Source organism: Lonchura striata, chromosome Z (genome assembly GCF_046129695.1).
Source record: "Lonchura striata isolate bLonStr1 chromosome Z, bLonStr1.mat, whole genome shotgun sequence".
Taxonomy (NCBI): domain Eukaryota; kingdom Metazoa; phylum Chordata; class Aves; order Passeriformes; family Estrildidae; genus Lonchura; species Lonchura striata.
Genome location: NC_134642.1, coordinates 6,053,693 through 6,073,649, shown reverse-complemented (window position 1 = coordinate 6,073,649; position 19,957 = coordinate 6,053,693). Strand labels below are relative to the sequence as shown.

At 34.9% G+C, this 19,957-nt stretch overlaps 1 protein-coding gene across 1 annotated transcript in view; it reads right to left on the bottom strand.

Moving 5' to 3' along the window:
• The window catches only part of ADAMTS19 (ADAM metallopeptidase with thrombospondin type 1 motif 19), a 126,302-nt gene that overhangs the window by 71,059 nt on the left and 35,286 nt on the right, over positions 1–19,957 (bottom strand). Inside the window, exon 7 of the mRNA XM_031507285.2 lies at positions 11,587–11,630. Within this exon, the coding sequence (XP_031363145.2) occupies positions 11,587–11,630 (44 nt within the window). The remainder of the gene's footprint in view (positions 1–11,586; positions 11,631–19,957) is intronic.

Genomic DNA, 19,957 nt, shown 5'->3' with positions numbered 1-19,957 from the left:
TCTCCCCATAAAAAATGTGATGACTATATGTAGTCCTGGAATACCAGATGGTACAATTAGTTTTCAGAACTGCTTCCAGTGCTGTGCAGTGTGAGTTCACTTTCACACATTTTAGACTACTTATGAGCCTACATCTCTAGCATCACAGAGTAAAATACATACTGAAATTAATTTAGAATTATTTCACTCTATCCAACTAGTGAAAATATTCACCCAGGGGATTATGTCTCTTTTTGCCTTCATGATCTCTGGATTTCAGTTCTGACATTCATAAAGTGTGCAGCTGCCAAAGCTGCCACCATGATCTGTACATCTACACACATTGCAATGCCTTTGAATTCACTTCCTATCTCATTCCAGCAAATATTTTTTTTATTCCCTGAATCTGTTTCCCAGGCTTGGGTAATATCAATTCCCCCTACCAGCTTGATCTACTCATGATATATCACTGATGTTTTTCCTGATCTTAAAAGAATTACAGCATTGACACCCTATTAAGTTTATTCTCCTGTAACTTAGTTTCTGGTGCCTTTTTCCTGGCAACATCTTCCTGGCAACATGCAACAAACCAGTGTTAAATTACTCATATAATTTTCACCCAATAATACATTATTTAGACCTATTTTTGTTCCTGCAACAAATTATGAGGAAAACAAGACTGTCTTCCTTTTTTTTGCAACTTATTTTATTATACCAGTGCTATGAAAAGTACCTCTGTTACAGAAACATAAAATTGTTCCTTGACACAAAGGGTTTCAGCACAGTAAAACATTACCTCATTTTCTGCAAATAGTGATTCCTGTAAAATATTTCTCATATTTTTATTATGCACTCAACTTTAAAGTGATATGAAAGCGATTATTTTACTGTTGCTGAGATCACACTTAAAGAAAATATTCAGGATTTTTTTCCATTTTTAATGGGGTTCTCTCTTTTTTATGTAAAACAAGGCAAAGCTAGTGGGATTTCAAGAGGTATTAGTCTGTTTTTTCTTTGCTTTTTAGCATAATGTACTTTTCTATGGCCAAATCTTTTGCAGTTTGTGCTATTTAAGATTTTAGTGTGAAACTGTACTAAGAGAGGGATGTACTATAGAAAGTGACTGCTCTTGGGGCTGTTTATAGCATAAAGTACTAGTACATCTTCTAGGAAATGAGAATTGAATAGCCAATTTTTCCTTTATACAGAAAACAGGGACCAGATACAGAGGCATAGCTTAGCTAGTATCTTTTGATAAATGAGAACAAAGGAAAAGCTATCTTGAGAAGAGTCTTTCACCATACTTCTTTTCATCTAAAATAATTTGATTTAAAATTATTATTATCTGCAGCTATTAATCCAGTATTTTGTCTACATTGGTATAACTCAGGCTATATTTTTTCAAGCTGTATTATCACATGTGATGAAAGCATTTATGCTGCCCCAGTAATTGATGGCACGATCTGATGAGTTTCCTCAAGTCCATGTCTCAATGCTCTTGCAAACTGTTTTCAGTTCATAAACTCCAGGAGTTTGTTGGGATGATTCTCAGGAAGTTTGAGTTCAATGAAAGCATTGAACAGAACAGACTGAGAGTATCAGGTTTTTCTTCTTCCAGGGTACTCATTATAACCCAAAATAATAACAGAGCTTGCAAACTCTGTAAGATGCAAGGTAGTTGAGAACTAAAATGCAGCACTAGCCCCTGTTTGAGCAGAGTAAAAGGAAGACTTACTTGATGATTTATTCAGTGTAGAGTACTACCATCCTGAGAACATAAAAACTTCAGTGCAGGCTCAAAACAAACTACAAAAAAAATCCCTGGATACCACTTAAATGCCACAAAAGGGAGTTATGAAACATGCAAACTGAAAGTCTTCCCAAAGGCTATCAAATGAAGAGTGAGACTTGGCCCTACCCCTCTGTTCTATTCTGCCTACGTTTGTGAAGCCCTTTTCCTTGTGACAAGTTAGATGCAGTTGAATAGATCATCTGCAGTTCTCTCCAAAATATGGAGCTCTTTCTGTCTCCTCCTCAGTTAAAGGACTCATGTACAACTGACTTCCAATCCCACTCTTCAAATAAATGTGCTTTTTACAATCTAATTTCTTTACACTTCTTTTTCCCCCACCATTATATAGTTACAGGACACAGAATGCATTAGTCACAAGTAGCTACCTGTCTCTCTGAAAACATATTTCTGAAAACATTTCCACTAAAAAACACTGAGATTCCCTAGTGCACAGCACTATATAGAGTTGACTATTCATGCATAACTTTGCAAATGTTTATTTTAAATGGATATAGCTACTACACCCAAGTATATCTATGAAGAGTTAAACACAAGACTAATACTAGCAAAATGGATGCTAGCTAGAAAACAGGTGTTTTACAGCCATATCTTTTGAATGCCTTTAATTTGTAATATGTGACAACACATTTTATTTTTTTATTTTTTAAATGTAATTGTATGCATGATACATTAAGTGAAGAACTATTCTTTGTATAAACTAATCCAGTAACATACTCTATATGCTATAATATGAGTACATACTGATATTATAGCATATAGAATAATTTATTATTGATGCAGGATTATTTACAGCTCCAACCCACATGATTTTATATTTTCATATTAAAAAAAAAAAACATAAAAGATGAGTAGTGAAGTTGTAAAATCCAGGAGACAATGAAAGATTTTTAAGTGCTCACAGATGCTTGGACCTGATTCAGTTTTTCAATAATTTAAATGAATAGAGTGACACAAAACATAATTCACTGTTTAATGCACTAAGAGGGTCTCTAAATCACTTGGGCTTCTATCTTTTGCAATCTGATTTGCAAAAATGGCAAATTTTCTTCTGGTGAAAAGATTTTGCCTAATCTTAAATAACCCATGCCCACCTCTGTCCTCTGCTTTGTGTTTCATTGCCCTGCCCCATCCTTGGCATGAGCATCTCTTGTGTACCATGGCAGTATTGCTCTGAGGCTTCACTCATTTTTCACTCATTTTTCATTTCTGCATCTGGCACACTTAAGAGAAGGATCCCCACATGAAGTTAAAAAGTACACGCTATTCACAAGACAGACACAAATTACTGTGATAATTACTTTGCAATTTCCTTCTCTGTTCTTTAACACATAATAAATATGCACCATATAATACATGAGATTCTTTTGTTCTTACGTTGGAGTGCCTTTTTCTGTTTGACATGGGAATTTTGTCAATGGACAAAATTCTGAACTGAAGTTCCAGGTTAAAACATAAATATTTTAAATGCTATTCAGTGTAATGTTAAAATTCTTACATATAGTACGTCTCTCTATATTTCAAATTCCTTTGAAAAAGGATTTTAAATACCTCAGATAAGTTGAAACTAAACACAGAAAACAAAATGAAATTAAAGACATACCTAAACCAGCATAATTTGAAGAAAATGAAAAGGTTTTACTGCATTTTCACAGAAAGAATATGAAATTACGAGGGCCTGTGGATGGTACTGAGGCATACTACAACCACCCCTTACTCAAGGTCAAGAGCCAAATTCAGAGCTTGATCTGGTAGCTGAATCCACTCAGATTTAAATGTATGTTAAGAATAATGAACCTTGTTAAATAAATGAGAAAGAGCACAACCAAATCTGAATGGGAATGTGCAACAGGAATTAGATATAGGTCTAACCTAATAGTTATTATTTTAATTAAGAAAAAATCATGTCTAACCTCAGAGATATTTCAAGACAGACACAATCTGAAAAATTTAATTTCTTTAGTAAATGAAGAATGATTGCACCTTAACAATAGTGCATCTATTTTTTATTTAGAACTATTACACAAAGAAATAGCTATTATGCAAATAACTGAGATTAAAGACAACCATCCATACCAAGACTATCAACAAATACACAAAATTATCCTGCACATCAAATGAGCAACGTTTCTGCTTCAAAAATACCTTGACATAGAATGTCCAGAGGCTAATGGAAGCTCAATACAGAATGTCAGAGATTCTTTCAGCTCTATCTAACTAACATTTACATAGATTTCATTGTAAAGATCTGAAACTATATATAGTTAATGAAAATTAACCTTCCCATCCTCCTAAACACACTCAAAGACCCTACTGCTTCCTAAGACAGACTGTTACTGTACTTAGCAAGAAAGCAGTTAGTGACCTCTGTAGTATATTCTGAAAAACAAACCAGAAAATACCTTTTTTTCCATTACATTCAGCTCTCTAAATACATTGGTTAACTACTTCAAAGTAAAATAACAAAAAATAAAGAAAACAAAGGAGTTGTCTGCATCAAGTCCTTGGTCAATTGTTTAATGAGGAAAAGACTTGCTTTTTAAGTATGGTAAGGGTCACTAATTAAAAGATCAGTGATTATGAAATTGCAATCAAGAGTCCATTGAGACATTCTCTGTCACCCTACTACTGTTGAGATTAATTAAGCTGTAAACACTTCAAATAAAGCACTGGAAATTTAAACAATCTGATGTGATGTAACCTAGTTATTTTGTGTCTGAAGTTACAACATCACTTGAAAACAAAGCTTTGTATATCTTGATGTGAAAACTTATATCTCTGGTCTCACTGGAGTCTTGTCATTTATTCCAATGACTCAGTAAAAGAAGAAGCAAGGTAAGACAGGACTGCACCTTAAGACTTTTGCTGGAAACATGAAGCTTAATAATTTTTAGAACAGAATTTAATACAAAAAGAATAAAGTTGAGTTTTGTAACAACAACATCTGGATGTAATGACTGAGCACATGTAGTGTAGTCAGCATTCTGCACTTCTGAGAAACTGCACCAAGCATGCATAATTCATTTCATGTTTTATGACATATGAGGTAAATTCTAATTAATTATTTTGCTTTGGTTTTTCACATTTATTGGAATTCACAATTAATTAGGATCTGTACTTACAGACATGTAACTGACAAAACCAAATTTTATTCCGTAGGCTGTAGAAGCCAAACTTTTCCAATTATTTTTTAAAATATCTTGTGTATTAAAGATACTTGTATACTTGATACACTGGACTATCATGTGGATATTGCTTCCTAGGGAACTTTTGCATTTCTACAGAAGAAAATCGATGTTCAGAAGTAACATGTGAATAATGGAGCTGCTGAGGCATTTGCAGCTGCTGACCACCTCTGAGCTACAGTGCTTTCCTTTAGAAGAAACAAAAGTCCAGGAATTAAGATCGAGTGAGGTCTCTTTGGCTAGCTTTTCTATAAAAGCACTTAGAAGATGGTCCTGCTCTCACTGTAAGAGGTGCTCCTCTCTACGAATGTCTGTGAACGATTATTATCATGATTTTGCTGGAAAAGAGAATGTTGCATAACTGCAAAAAATTGCATGCATTGTAAAGGTTATGTGAATTACTTAAGATTATGTTAGATACTGGAAATCTCTACAGGAAATCTGCAGACTAAATTGCGAGCCCAGTTCTCTGAATGTCTGCTATCTTACTGAAAAAAAATATTTTTCCTTTATATAGTAAACATTTTTTGAGTATCTCTCGTTCAGTGGGACAAATCAATTCAAAGATCAAAACTCAGAGCTTAAAATGCTTTTGCTGCTTTTGCAAATTTTGTTTAGCATCATGCTTGGAGATATATCAGAGAACATTTAAGACCTAGGAAATTTAACAGACTGTAGTTATGCCTTTGCTGGGAGAAACTTGTAATTGTTTCTCATCATCCAATCTGTCATTCAGCTGCCCTTCTCCCACTCTGAATTCTCCATGGCACCAGGAACAGTAACATTCACAACAAAACCAAGGAAATTAACTACACTAGTGATGAATATCTGAAAATATTTCTGGTGTACATCTCTATATAGAAGTAACTTTAGTCAACAGAATTTTAAAATGGTATATACTCAAACAATATTCAGTTTACTTAAAATGCAACACTTCTCACCAATATCCAACTAGACTGTGAGCAATGCTGAAATATTAAAAAATTTAAATGTTGCAAAAATGTTACAAGACTAATTTTTCTAACCTTAAGTGACTTCATCCTCTAAGCACTCTTCCTGCACTTCTATCTGCAAGACTGGCTGTACTCTGCTATGTACAGAACAGTACATACACATAGGTTCTATATTCCATCCTATATGGGAGTCGTCTTGGCCCATGCCCTAATATCAGCTTTACCTGTCTTGTGGAAACACCTGTTTTCAAAAATGCACATCACCTTTAGGACATACCATAAATTACAGGCTCTGGGATTTTTGGATTCCTGTTTTCCTTGACTGATCAGAAACCTCCCTATATTCCACAAGGGACAATACCTGAATAACCCACAATATTGATTTGGAACTGCTGCAAGAGCGTTTCTTCAATAACTGACTCAACAAAAGAGAAGCAACAAGCAAAAAACAAAGACTAACAAAGACTAACCCTGCCAGCATGGCTTATGTCTCAAGGGCTACTGTTCTGCAGCCCACAGGAAAGAACAGGTAAGATATCTAGGAACAGCCCACAGGTAAGAATTAGGAACAGCTCCAGGGTAAGAACTAGGTTTGATGTAGCAGCATGGAGTGCTTGGGGAAGTCCAGCACACAGCTGAGTAGGTTCACTGCAATTCTCAACAAACTGTTACCACCTAGTTAGGCTGAGGGCAGCTGTGCCAGACTACAACAGAGTGGTAGTCTGGATAAGAGGAGGGAAGCCAGATGAATGGATTCAGATGAGGAAGTACAGGAAAACAGACTTCAGTTTTCTTTGGCTGTGCTGCTGCCTGTGTTCTGTGCAACTTCTTTGGCTGCTTGTTCATTGATAACTGGCTCTAAGCATGCAGCCTCAATATTTCCAGCACTAACCTCACTGGACATGGGATAGTCTGCCCAATTCCCCATTTCTATCACATCTCTTAATGCATAGGGCAGGTCTAAACCTTTGTCCCTAGGGTAAAAGTTTGGAGGAAAATTCCAAGCTCTTTTGTATTAAAGATCAATAGTTTTCATATTAGGGAAGAAAAGTAAATAAATCTATCTTTGGTATTTTTCTAAGTTGAATAGAAGATAGTTTCTTCCACTTCATTTTTATTTGTGATCTTTATTTGAGTAGATGTCTGATTCCTTAATGGTTATGATTTATATCTATGCCATTGAGTTCCCTTGCAACAGTACAAAAACCTGATGGCACCTTAATTTTCTGCCTTTTTTTTTTTTTTTTCTGTATCTGCAACACTAGATGTTACCAAATTTAGAAATGTTTAATATACTGTATTTATGCCCAAAAACAATCTGTCAAGTTTTTAGAGGAATTCTGTTTAGATACTGCATTTTATTGGAAAATGCTTTTTAGCAAACAGCTTAGATAGAATCACATGGTTTTACAGCTGTTGTTTTAACTGAAAATGTTATCTAAAAATAAATGACCAAAACCAGAAGTCACTACCTGAGTTTCAGCAGATTAACAGGGCTCCAAACTGAGGCCAATACAAGACAAGCATCATTTTAGAATATTTCCATGCCTGTTATACTGCACTCTAAAAACTCTCTAGTTTTCACAGAAGACATTAGTTAGCAGCAAACAACAAATCTAATCCAAAAGAAATATGACTCAGAGAGTCATAATCTTGATTGCTGAAGTAGAAACGTAGACAACAGGAAGATAAATTAAAGTGTACATACACTTACTTTATGAAATAGTCTTTCTGTGTTTTCTTGTAAGTCTACTTGTTGAGAAAATATCTGCTGATTTCAGTGACAAAATATCTGATAATTTTCCTCTCTTAAAGGTTTTTGCAATATCACAATAATAATTTTTCCCTATGAATCATTCATTGCTCATCTCAGTTACTTCAATATGATAATACCAGAGGAGTCACACACAAGAACAGTATAGGATGTGCAATCTCTAGTTTGCATTTTATACTGATTCTATTGCAATGGACTTCTCTGGAAACAAACAGCTGAATTGCTACTTAATTTTTTTAGAAATTCACTGGGATGCCTACACTCATAATTTTACCTGTCATCAGCTCAGTAAAAAGAACAACATTTCAAATCACCAAAAATTCAAAAGGTAGGTTCCTATGACTAAGTTAACAAAACCTGCTTGTAAGAGAAACATGCCATGACCCCCAAACCCAGTTGTCTTATGGGGGAAAAGAACCTTGTACAAGTACATATCTAACACAATCTTTTAATCAGCTAAATTAAATTTAATTTTTATAAAAACATCTTCATATTTTTCACCCTCAGAGAAATCCTCTGTTGTAATTATAGGATGTCCCTGATGATCATACTGAAAAAGTAAGGTCTGAAACCTCTCTTTAAGTATAGACAAACTGTGAGAATCAAGGGAGTATGATATCACTTATGTGCAGGAATAAGGGAGAGAAAGCATACAAATGAGTAGAACAGAAAGGACAAAAAGAATAAAGAATGCTTCAGACAAACAATCAACCAATCAGAGGAAGCCCAAGAACACTTGGATCTGGTCAATTTTCATCCTAAAACAACTGCTTTGTGGTTCTCCACCCAGAATGAATTTGACAGTGGCTGCAACAATTTGCAATGATGAAATCAGAATATCTTTGCAGAAATCAATTGACCTGAGCTGACTGATACCATGTGAGAGTATAGCTTAATGTTACACAGAAACATGGGACTAGATAAGGAAGGCAATTGTCTGAGTTACTCTGGATTTAAATTATGAAGTAAGAAAGTAGATCCTCAATTTCCTGGCTACAGCAGAGACTTCCAAACATTTCTTGAAAAGCATAAAATAAATACATTCTACTTCCTAAATTTCAAGACACTTTGGGGAAATCAAATAAAATTCCTGAAATCATTATTTCTCTTTCCTTTGCAAAGCTATAAAATATGAAGCATTTTAATGAGTTTTGGAATCACAGAATGGTTGGACAAGACCTTAAAGATCATCTAGTTCCAACCCCCCTGCCTTGAGCAGAGACACCTTTCACTGGATCAAGTTGTTCAGGGGCCCGTCCAACCTGGCCTTGAACTCCCACAACTTCTCTGGGCAACCACTTCCAATGCTTCACCACCCTCTGAGTAAAGAATTTCTTACCTATACCTAATCTACACCTGACCTCTTTCAGTTTAAATCCATTTCCCCTTGTCCTGACGCAATCTGCATGCATAAAAAACTCTTCTTCCTTATTTTTTAAGATCCCTTCAAGTACTGGAGGGCCACAATGAGGGTCCCCAAAGCCTTCTTTTCTCCATCATGCTTGGTCTCCAAGACAGACAGATCTTTTTTTTTTTCCCCTGACTAAAAATGTAATATTTTGACAATCAATGGAAAGAATGTTTTTTTTATCACTATAGAAAAATAATCTTGTCTTTTTTCCACCTTAAATGCATTTATGAAGGACTATTTAGAGATGATCACCACATATTTTGTTCAAAATCATTAATGAAGTATATTTCAATGTATTTCTAGGGAGGTTTGTCATATGGTTTTGATTTTGAGTAAACATTTTTTCTGGTTAACAGAGTTCTTGGTTAATTATATCTTTAAACCATCAAATCTTCATATAAATCGCTGTTATTTTAAGAGACAATGAAAAAGTACTATTTGAAGAGTGTGTAAATTCTTTACTTTCTGTAAAACAAGACTGGAAGTACAGAAAAGTGTGTTATTTGCCCCCTAAATACATGAGAACTTTGTCTGTATAACAGAATACTGGCTCTTTCTCTCTCTGGCTGAGAGGATACTCATGTCCAGTCTGGAAACTGTGAGTCTTGGCATGTAATAACTAAAGAATAAATTCAGTATTTGTCTGCTTAGTATCCATCACTGTGAAGAACTATTATCCAACATGACACACCTTTCCAATAATGAGGTCTGTCCTGTACATGCTCCCTTCTCATAACTTTCATTTCTGGATTGCCTAAAGTGCTACAAAGATCACCTTGAATGCCTCACATTCCTGTACAGCTATATTAATATTTCACAGAGAATTGCTTTATTCCTCTCTTTATAGTGGAGAAGAGCCTGCGCTGTGCATTCTTCTGGACTTTTTGAGAAGGCAGAAGGTGAGGCAAGGTCTGGACATTGGGAAATTGTATAGTACATTAGCATTTCTCATTTACTGTCCTTGGCAAATTCTGTAATTTACAGCATGTGATACATCCCGGGAATGTACTGTCTCTTTTTGCCTATAAACTTGTTGCATGAACACAGGAAGATTGAACTCCCCTTCAATTCCTTTCAACAAACTTATACTCATGATCTAATCTAAAATCTTCCCTTTGGTTATGGAAGAAATTATACTCTACATTTATGGAAAGGCACTATATTCATCTGGGGAAATAATGATTGAAATTTAAAAAATAAATGATGAAACATAGGGAAAACAATAACCTTTGCTTTTGCTGCATGATAATATCTATATGGAAAGAACTATACATAAAAACTGTGGTTCAGTTCCTGAAGAAACCTCCAAGGAGTAACACAGAGAATGGAAAATTCCACAACAGCCAATTTACAATACACCAGATCATTCAGTCAAGGTCTCTACCTCATTTTGCTTATCAATATTAAGACAATATTAAATTAAAATTATTTACTTCCTGTGCTCTTAACAATGAATAGACTGCCACATTTTCAAGTTTCATCCCAGCTTGTTTACCACAGAACTGTTAATTACTGATACTTGAGTAAGTTTAATCTTATTCAATTTAAAAATCTATGGACAAATTCAGAGACAAATAGTTCTCCTACTACCTCCAAGCTTCTGCCAAAGAAAAAACATTGTTCAGAAAAAATCCATTAATACATTCACTTCAATTATGAAATTCAGGAAGCAGCCTATTCAGATTTAGATATAGTGGAAGAACTACAGATTTAAATTTCAGTTTAGATCAACATAAAAGGATGAAGACTTCTCGTCACACTGCTTCCTCTTTCAGCTGGAAGTAAATATTTTACCAGAAGTAAGTAAAAACTAAATGCCTCCAAACAAGAAACACTCATACAGAATTCACCTAAGACCAATATACCAATTAGTAAAAGAACACTATGAACTCTTAATCATTTGCTGCTGTGAAACACTTTATATTCTTTATAAGGCTTTTTTATTAGTAGCAATCCTACAGACAAACTCATATTCACTAGGGATACAGCAGTAAAGGAAAAAAGAATAGCTTGTGGTGAGGTAATACAGTTTACACAACAATCCTCCTCAAAAATTTTCAATTGAAATGAAACAGGAAAAAATTATAAACATAAAAAAATTATAAATATATTCACACCAAAGATAAATGCATTTCACAGAAAAAGAATCATAAGCACCATTTCTTAACTTCATATTCAAAATTAAAAATAGTAAAACAATTTTCTATTATTCAGTGAGACTAAAAAGAAAACAGTTTTAAAGTCTGATCTATGAAAGAGATGGAAATATTGCACTAAAATACAGTGTTTTGCTAAAAGCATGCACCAATCTAATAGTATTACTAGTATTTAAGATGTGTTTTGAATTTTAGCTACTTGAAATTTACTTATTTTCACTGCTGATTTTGCTGTCACCTTTTAGCTTCACATTTCTACTTACATAAAACTATTTTATCATGTAGTTTATACACAGTCTTTTATGTTTATTTACTTACCAACAGTATCACATGGTTCATCCTTATGTACACAGAAATCCTTCCTAGAATTGGGGGTGAAACAAAAAATGTTAAGCAAGTCAAGCTGTTAGTCGTTAACAACTGTGTAACCTATTTAGAAACATTTTTTACGGCCCAATGAATAAACACAGAACACCATTATCTCAACAAAGAACAAGGGGAAGCAATGGCCAGGATTACACAGAGCACTTAAACTCCAGCTTATTCTCAGAACACAGTTAAGAATAGTCAGGTGACAAAACATGTACTGTATATTCAAATTGCAATGCACCTAATTTCTATGTTCTTTTGGGTTTTGTGGGTTTTTTCCTTTTTCTGTAAGTATCTTGAAAAGTAGCAAGTCTAAATCTAGCCTTCCTATAATTCAAAATGAAGATATTTCCAGTGCTTTACATAAGATTCAAATGCAGCATTTAGATCAGTAATAGTCAGAAAGTCTTTATTGCAGCAAGTCAAAAATCACTAATGGGAATATTGCAAGAAGCATTTCCACCAGAACATCCTGTTATAGTAGTAGAAGACTTACAAAAATTAACTACCCCATCTCCAACATGTATTTTAGTCAAGCCACAGGTCTCTAAATAAGACTGCTCTATTGCACAAATGGAGAATAAATATTTCAACTGTGTCTTAAACACCTGCTTAGGATTAGTTTTGATTTCACACGTATTTTACTTCTCAGAGACACAAATTATTAAAAGAGCAAAGGGAAAACTGTTTTTTACTGGAGTATTTATAAGTAATGTTTATTTGTTATTTTATGTAAAAAAAAAAAAAAAAGGCTGCTGAGGTATAAATGGGGAGGTTGGGAGGGAATCAATGGGGAAAAAAACAACAAAAGAATTTCAAGTATAGCAATCCCACAAACAAAGAAGTTTTGGATTTGTGCTGTGCCACAGAGTAAGGGTCTCTGTTTATAGGGAGAGACCATATAAATCAGAGAATGTCAGTTCTTATAATCTGTCTATGAAGGTACACAGATAAGACACATAGATTGATAATGATGAATATATACATACAGAGAATTACCCATTTTCTAGGAACAAAATGCAGGAATTGTTTGGTACTTGAAATGAAAGATACTGACACTTATTTACAAAGTGTAACTACTCCAAGAGATGTTTCTTTTTTTTCCCACAGACTATTTCTACATAGGGATTTAGGCCAAAAAGCAATTTCTAGAAGTTGGTGAATTTCTGACAGTTGTTAAAGGCCACACAGATAGATGCACAGGGTTAAATAGCTTTTAATTAACCAGTCACCACTACCAGATAATTCCATGGAAGAGAAGAAGAATGGCAGTGATATAAATTGATAAAGTTGTGAGTAAAATGATCGGGACAGTCTGGGAATGCCCCCAAAAGGGCCCAGGAAACTGAGCAAAAGGTGATGAACAAGAAACTATAATCAGACACAGAAGAAAGTTATTTTATTTTTTCAAACCTGCAAGAAATTGCATTAATGCACTGGGTTGTAACACAATTCTTTGTTTTGTGCTATGTGACACAAGGGACTTATTGTCTTGTTAAGCAACATGACAGAATGATTAGAAATATGGGACTTGAGGTGAAGCAAGAGAACATGTGTAAAGACTATCTAAGGACATTGATTGCCTTCCATGCACACCCACCCAACCACCATAAAAATTGATTGATGTATTAATAAGGAAAAAAAAAAAAGAAAAAGGAAAAGAGAAAATAAATAGCTCATACCTTCAACTGTAAAAGAATGCTACATTACATTTTAAACTGCCAATATACAAGACGTTTCTGCTCATGTAATAGCTTTCTTCTCATATACTTACTGTGCTGTTTTTCTTTTGTTTTCATTTCTTGGCTGAATCTGACTATGATTATGTTGTGCACTCAGGGTTTCATTATGGGACTTGAGGGAAATGGTACTGCTATGATTTGGCAAGAGGGAAATACAGTAAGCCATTCTCAGTTCCCAACTTACACTGAAGGAATGTAATGCCTCCTTTAATTTCCAGGAATATGACTACATTACATACAATTGAGACTAGGTTCCTTAGTAAAGATTTACAGTTCTAGCTAAACCTACCAGTGATTCTCACAAAAATAAAGCACACTACTAAGTCCTCAGACAGATTATTTGCCCTTGTCCTTCTCATCGTTTCTCTCAGCAAAGCAGAGCCAAGATACAAAAATCACTGTTACAGCATGTAGAAGCTTTAGTGGCACCAGCTGGTAACTGAGTCTGTCAATGAAAGCAAGAAATGGATAAAGCCCCCAAGCAGTACCCAGCACATAATGTCCATTACTCTAAATGGTTATCTTCATACACGTGGAAGAGAAAACAGGTCCTCACTCAAGTGAAGGAAAAGAGGAGCTTTCACACTATTTACACCTGAATTCTGCACTTGAACAAATTGGCTAACCCCAGAAAAGGATTCTAAGCAAGGACAGATAACCACTACTGCATTGTTTCAGAAAATTATGTTTCGTTAGTAGATTTTAGTTCATTATGTATAGCATTAGGAAAGACCTTCACAGCACACAAAAACTACTTAATTTCTAAACACAAAGTATTTAGTAATTTCTAACTACAAAGTATCTCAGTACATTGTCTTTGTTAGAATAAATCTTGATGTGTAGGTGGGATGTACAACAGAAGACGAGACAAACAATAAAGGAAGACTAAATTAAAATCCTGGGGTTTTTTGTGAATGATTTCCAGTAATTTATCATTTTAGATAAATATAATACTTGTTTTTGTCAAGTCAAAATATTCAAAAGATCTATTTTTTTACTCAGGCTGGTGTATAATTTCTTTCCATATGCTAGATTGGAGAAAAGAAGAAAAAGGACAGGAAGCAGTTGACCAGATCTTCATTCTGGTTTCACTCTGCTCCAATTTCTCTAATGATTTCAATTTTGAAACATGTAGGTAGCTTGAATAACAGCAGAAGTTAGACTGCTTGAAACTGCAGTCTAACTTCTGCTGTTATTGATTCCAAGGCTTAGAATATTTTTAAGGCTTACTGCTCAAGTAGAAAGTTTCATCAAATCATAAGATTTTTATAAGGAATAGTTCCAATTAATGGTACTTGTGGCAAGTGACATTATCATAAAATTGCAAATGCCTTCACTTGCATTGTGCAAAGTGGCTAACTACAACATTGAAGATGTTCTTGTTTCTTCATGTAACAGGACATTCTGAAATAACTCTCACATATAAACCAATCACACATGAACTAATTAGTAAATGCACTTTTAATTACAATAATTAAATTTAAAATTATGTTGGTGTTAATGAAGCACAAGAAAAAAAACACTTTTTACTATTTATTTGTGAATTTAAATAAATGGAAAATGGTACTAGTGTAAATGGTATTTCAGAAACTATGTATTATTTTGAGGGTAAATCTCAAAGACACCAGTATATACTGGTCTGTGTATTTTAGGAAAAACAGGAAATAATATATTTAATTATTTCAAATGGTTCACACATCACTTAGGCTTTGTAAAGCTGAATTGAGACTTAAAAGGATGATATAAATAGTCCTTATAAAGCTCAGATTTCAGTCAGCCTGAAAAACAACAGTTTGGAAGAATGATAAGTAAACTAATGGCCAAATTGTGTGTATCATTAACATATTGAAACAGATATAGAGCAGTTAGGAAGATGCTTTTGAGTGGAGTCTAACAGAACCTAGACTTGTCATTAGCATTAAACAACAATGCAGAAGAAAATACAAAAGCATTCCTGGTAAAGTTCAGAAATTAAATTAATTCTGATAGATACAAATAGGAATGAAGATAGATCAAATTTTAAAGATAATTAATTTCAGTAAATTTTCTTCTAGTGTAGCCAAAAGTGGCCTCCCAACTTGATCAGATGAAACAACAACAAAAAATGAGTATTTAGATATAGGCAGTAGAAAGGAACAGCATCCTTGGATAAAGATACAGGAAAATATCAAAATTACATCACTACCTCTGTTCATGCAATAGAGTGGCCAGTTCTGGTGTTTATGCTTGAAAAAAAATAAATTGCGAAGTGGAAAAGGTCTGGAAAAAAGTGAGAGAACAATTACATAGTAATTTACCTCCGTAAATTACTTTGAGACAAAGAGTTGTGACTTGAGCACAGTCTACCAGTATTTTCATAGGGAGGAGTTTTCCAACAGATTCCATAGGGAGGAAATTTCCAACAGCAACAAAAGGTATAAAAATGGTATGGTTGAAAGCTGAATTAAGAAAAATTAGAAGTAAGTCCCACTGTCCATTCAGAAAGTAAATAACTCTGCCAATAATCAACTGCCAAACAGTTAATCTTCCTTTCTTCCAAATTTTTGTCTAAGACTTGCCGACCTGTCTTAACCAACAGAAAACCAAAATGTAAAAATAACTGTCTAAATTTTATGTTTGGGTCTAGTATTAGATACTCAGAGATTTTAAATTCAATTTAAGTCCATGCCTATAGAACAGGTGAATGGAACATATGTAGCCTAATTATTAGAATTTGAAAGAGTAAGCTCACACAAAAGGTAAATTCATGTAAATTTTTCCCATACCCACTTTTACAAGTGTCATCACTTCAAAGACTCAAATATCTAAAAAATGAAAAAACTAAAAGAGCATACAATGGCTTAAAATTAGTGGGATTTTTTTAAATACACAAGGTAAAAATACAGGACTTAAATTTTACAGGAGATTCTGGTTTAAAAAAAAAAAAAGGACAAAACTTTTTGTTTAAATATGCTCTTTCCAGGTTTCCCTGCTTTCTTCTGCATCTGCAATCCTATTACTAAATAATAAGCAGAAAGGCCATGTGAGAGTCTCATGTACTTCCTTGATGCCTGCTGGTAGTGTCAAATAAACCAAATTATCAAGAGAGTTGATAAATTGACTATAAAATGATCAAGAGAGTTGGCAATATTGAAGTTACAGTGATGAAGACAAAATTAAGAATAATTTCATCTCTCACTGTGCATTTGCAAGAATTCACTTTTCCAAACCTGGAATTCACTAGAAATTTAAGACCAGCAGTAGCAACTTAATACCCAATCTCCATCTTAATGCGTTTCAGCAATTTTGCCTGCCAAGCACTCCAGGCTTTTGAGATGACTTGTAATATCAGTTTCATTCATGCAGGGATCTTTCACATTCTTCATCCCCTCACTTTCTTGAGGATTTATTTTTGGTTCAGAAAGGTAATAAAAATCCAAAATAAAAATCACAAAAATAACTGTATTTCTTCTGTTCACTGGAAGGTAATAGCAGCACTTTAAAAAAATCTTGTCCAAGGGGAGAGTTCTGGATGGTTAAAACTATTGGAAGTTAAACAATATTTATGAAATCTAAGTGCTGTTTATGGCATTAGGTAGTTTTATAGAACAAAGCACTTTCTTACAGTGAAAGTGCCTAACAGCACTGTTTCAATTATGTGTCACCCAGGGCAAGGAGATCTCAGATACTGAAGATCAGTAGGAATAAATGGCTGATGCACACTATCAATATGGAATATCACTACCTGATGAATATTAGGAGATTCATAACCTTCTGTCATAAGCACACGTGAAAATATCAGTTCTGAGAAGGAGAATAAAGAACTTGGTCTTTTTCTGTATTACTCTTCTCACACTTTTTCTACAAACCACTGTGACACAATGGATTGACCAATGTACTAGAAAAGCAGCAAAATGCATAATTTTTGGGTGAAGGTAAATTCTGCCTCATTCTTGTAATCACACATTTATACACTTCAAAGCTTTCATTACCCAATTTATAACAGAGGTTATATAAGAACTTTAGCACCATCACAGAACAACTGGGAATTCCACAGGCCTTTTCCTGCCTTATTTTCAGTTACCTTTTTCAGGTCAAGCAACCTGTGCAGATAAGAACAGGTAATGTCATCTCAGGGGCCACCAAAATCAGGGCTTGTCTCTGCACTTTCAGACCCTGTAACTTAAAAGGCAAGGAGGATGTTGATGCAACATGCTGCATTTTTTCCAGAGAAAAGTCCTGATACGGCCAGTCTACAAAGTAACTGTGCTAATTTATAACTGAGAATAGAGTAAAACTTACCTGATAAAACAGGTAGTTTTATCAAGACAGTCCTTACAACATTTTTTACCTTAATTATCACATATATCCAACTTCCCTAGTAATCTTTTCTAAACAGATTACAAATTCTTTCTGCCTTTCTTCTACTTCATAGCACCATATTTTAAACAGGATATAATTTCATCAAAATAAGCCAATTTAAAGGGAAACTAAACAAAAACTGACATAATGAAATAGGGCCAAAGTAAATTGAAATGAATTGGTAGCAGATATGCATCATTACAGTCTGGCTGGGCAGCAGAGAAAGCTGTGGGGAGAAGTTGGTTTTACTTTCCTCCTTACAGAACAAACGCAAAAATAAGTTTTGAAAAAGTACCTTTTTCCTGAAAAGGCAATGATGGCCCTTTGGCTGCTGAATGCCAATCTCTATAACATACACATTACATTCTTCGTATTTAGGCATTAAAATTAGCTCTGCAGAACACTCAATACTTAATTTCTAACTTTTTTGTTTACTACACAAAACTGGCATGTGAAAGCTTTTCCAAAGAATTCTTGCTGTTCTATTATCATGTGAGACAAAAGAGGAAATGAGGCAACTTTTAGGAGGGCTGCCACAGAATGTGTTGGATACCCAAAACTTTTCACATTTACTCAAAAAACACCAAGAGATGATGTTCATCTGTATAAACAAAATCATTTCTCTCAATAAGCATACCTGCTGTCCAAATGGAAGTTGTGACAAAGGACTTGTTCCATGCTTGCAAAACAGAATGAGACTCTGAATTAAGAAAACACATGTGTAGAGCCACACAGGGTGTTAGCTATACTATAAATCTGATGATGTGTAGAGGTAGCCTGGATTGCAAACATTCCCAGTCAGAAAATTGCTCTGGTATGATTTATTACCAATAAAGCAGCTCTCAGGTGGGAGGTAGTACAGTCTAGAGAATAATACCACTGAAAAATAAAAATATCAGAAGAACAGATCTTTAATTTCTGGCTCCAGCTATAACCTACTATCTGACATCTAACCAATCACTTCCCTTCTCTCTACTTCAAATTCCTTAAAATTAATTACAGACTTAATCAAAGAAATTGTATTTAAATTGACAGGTAAAAAATTGTAGACAAGCCTGGAGCTAGACCAGACGAGAAGCACGAAAACCATCAGAGGGCTCTTATGAAGACAAGCTAGGAGAGTTTGGGTTGATCAGCCTGGAGAAGAGGGGAACTCTTTTTACAACATTCCAACACCTAAGGCAGACCTACAGGAAGACTGGAGAGGAACTTTTTACAGGGGCATGTAGTGACAGGACAAAAGGGAATAGCATTAAACTGAAATTGGCAAGTTTTATATTAGATATAGGGAAGAAATGCCTTACTGTAAAGGTGTGAGACATTGGCCCATGTTACCCAGAGAAGCTGTGAATGCCCCATTCCTGGAAATTCTAAAGGCCAGGTTAGATGGAGGTTTGACCAATCTGTTCTAATATAAAATATCCCTGCCCATGTGGTAGGAGGTTTGGAACCAGCTGATCTTTAAGGTCTGTTCCAGCCCAAACAATTCTATGATTTTATAAAATCAGAATATCATTATTACAAATCAGAAAAACATCTTAACATATGGTCAGACCCTTGCAAAGCTTTTTTACCATTAGAATCATGGAATCCCAGAATTGTTAGGGTTGGAAGGGACTTCCTGGAGATCATCCAGTCCAATCCTCCTGTCAAGGCAGGGTCAACTGGAGCAGGTGACACAGGAAAATGTCCCAGTGGGGTGTAAATGTCTCCAGAGAGAGAGAGAGAGAGACTCCATAACCTCCCTGGGCAGCTTGTTCCAGTGATCTGAAAATCTCAATGTAAAGAAGTTATTCCTCATGTTGAAGTGGAATTTCCTGTGTCCTGGTTATAGCCATTGCTCCTTGTCCTGTCACTGGGCACCACTGAAAAGAGTCTGGAACCATCCTCTGGCACGAGCCTTTGAGATATTTATATTCACTAATGAGATGCCCTCTAAGTCTTCTCTGGACTAAAGAGGCCCAGCTCCTGCAGTGTCTCCTCACAAGAGAGATGCTCCAGATAACAAATCATCTCTGTAGCCTCTGCTGGACCCTCTGCAGTATCTCCTTTTCTTTCTTATACTGAGGAGCCCAGATCTGAACACAATACCACAGATGTGGGCAAAGTGTGGGCAGGATCACCTTCCTCAACCTGATGGCCACTTTCTTCCCAATGCACACCAGGATCCCATTGGTCCTCCCAACCACAAGGGTACACTACTAGCTCATGGTCAACTTTTCATCCACTAACACTTC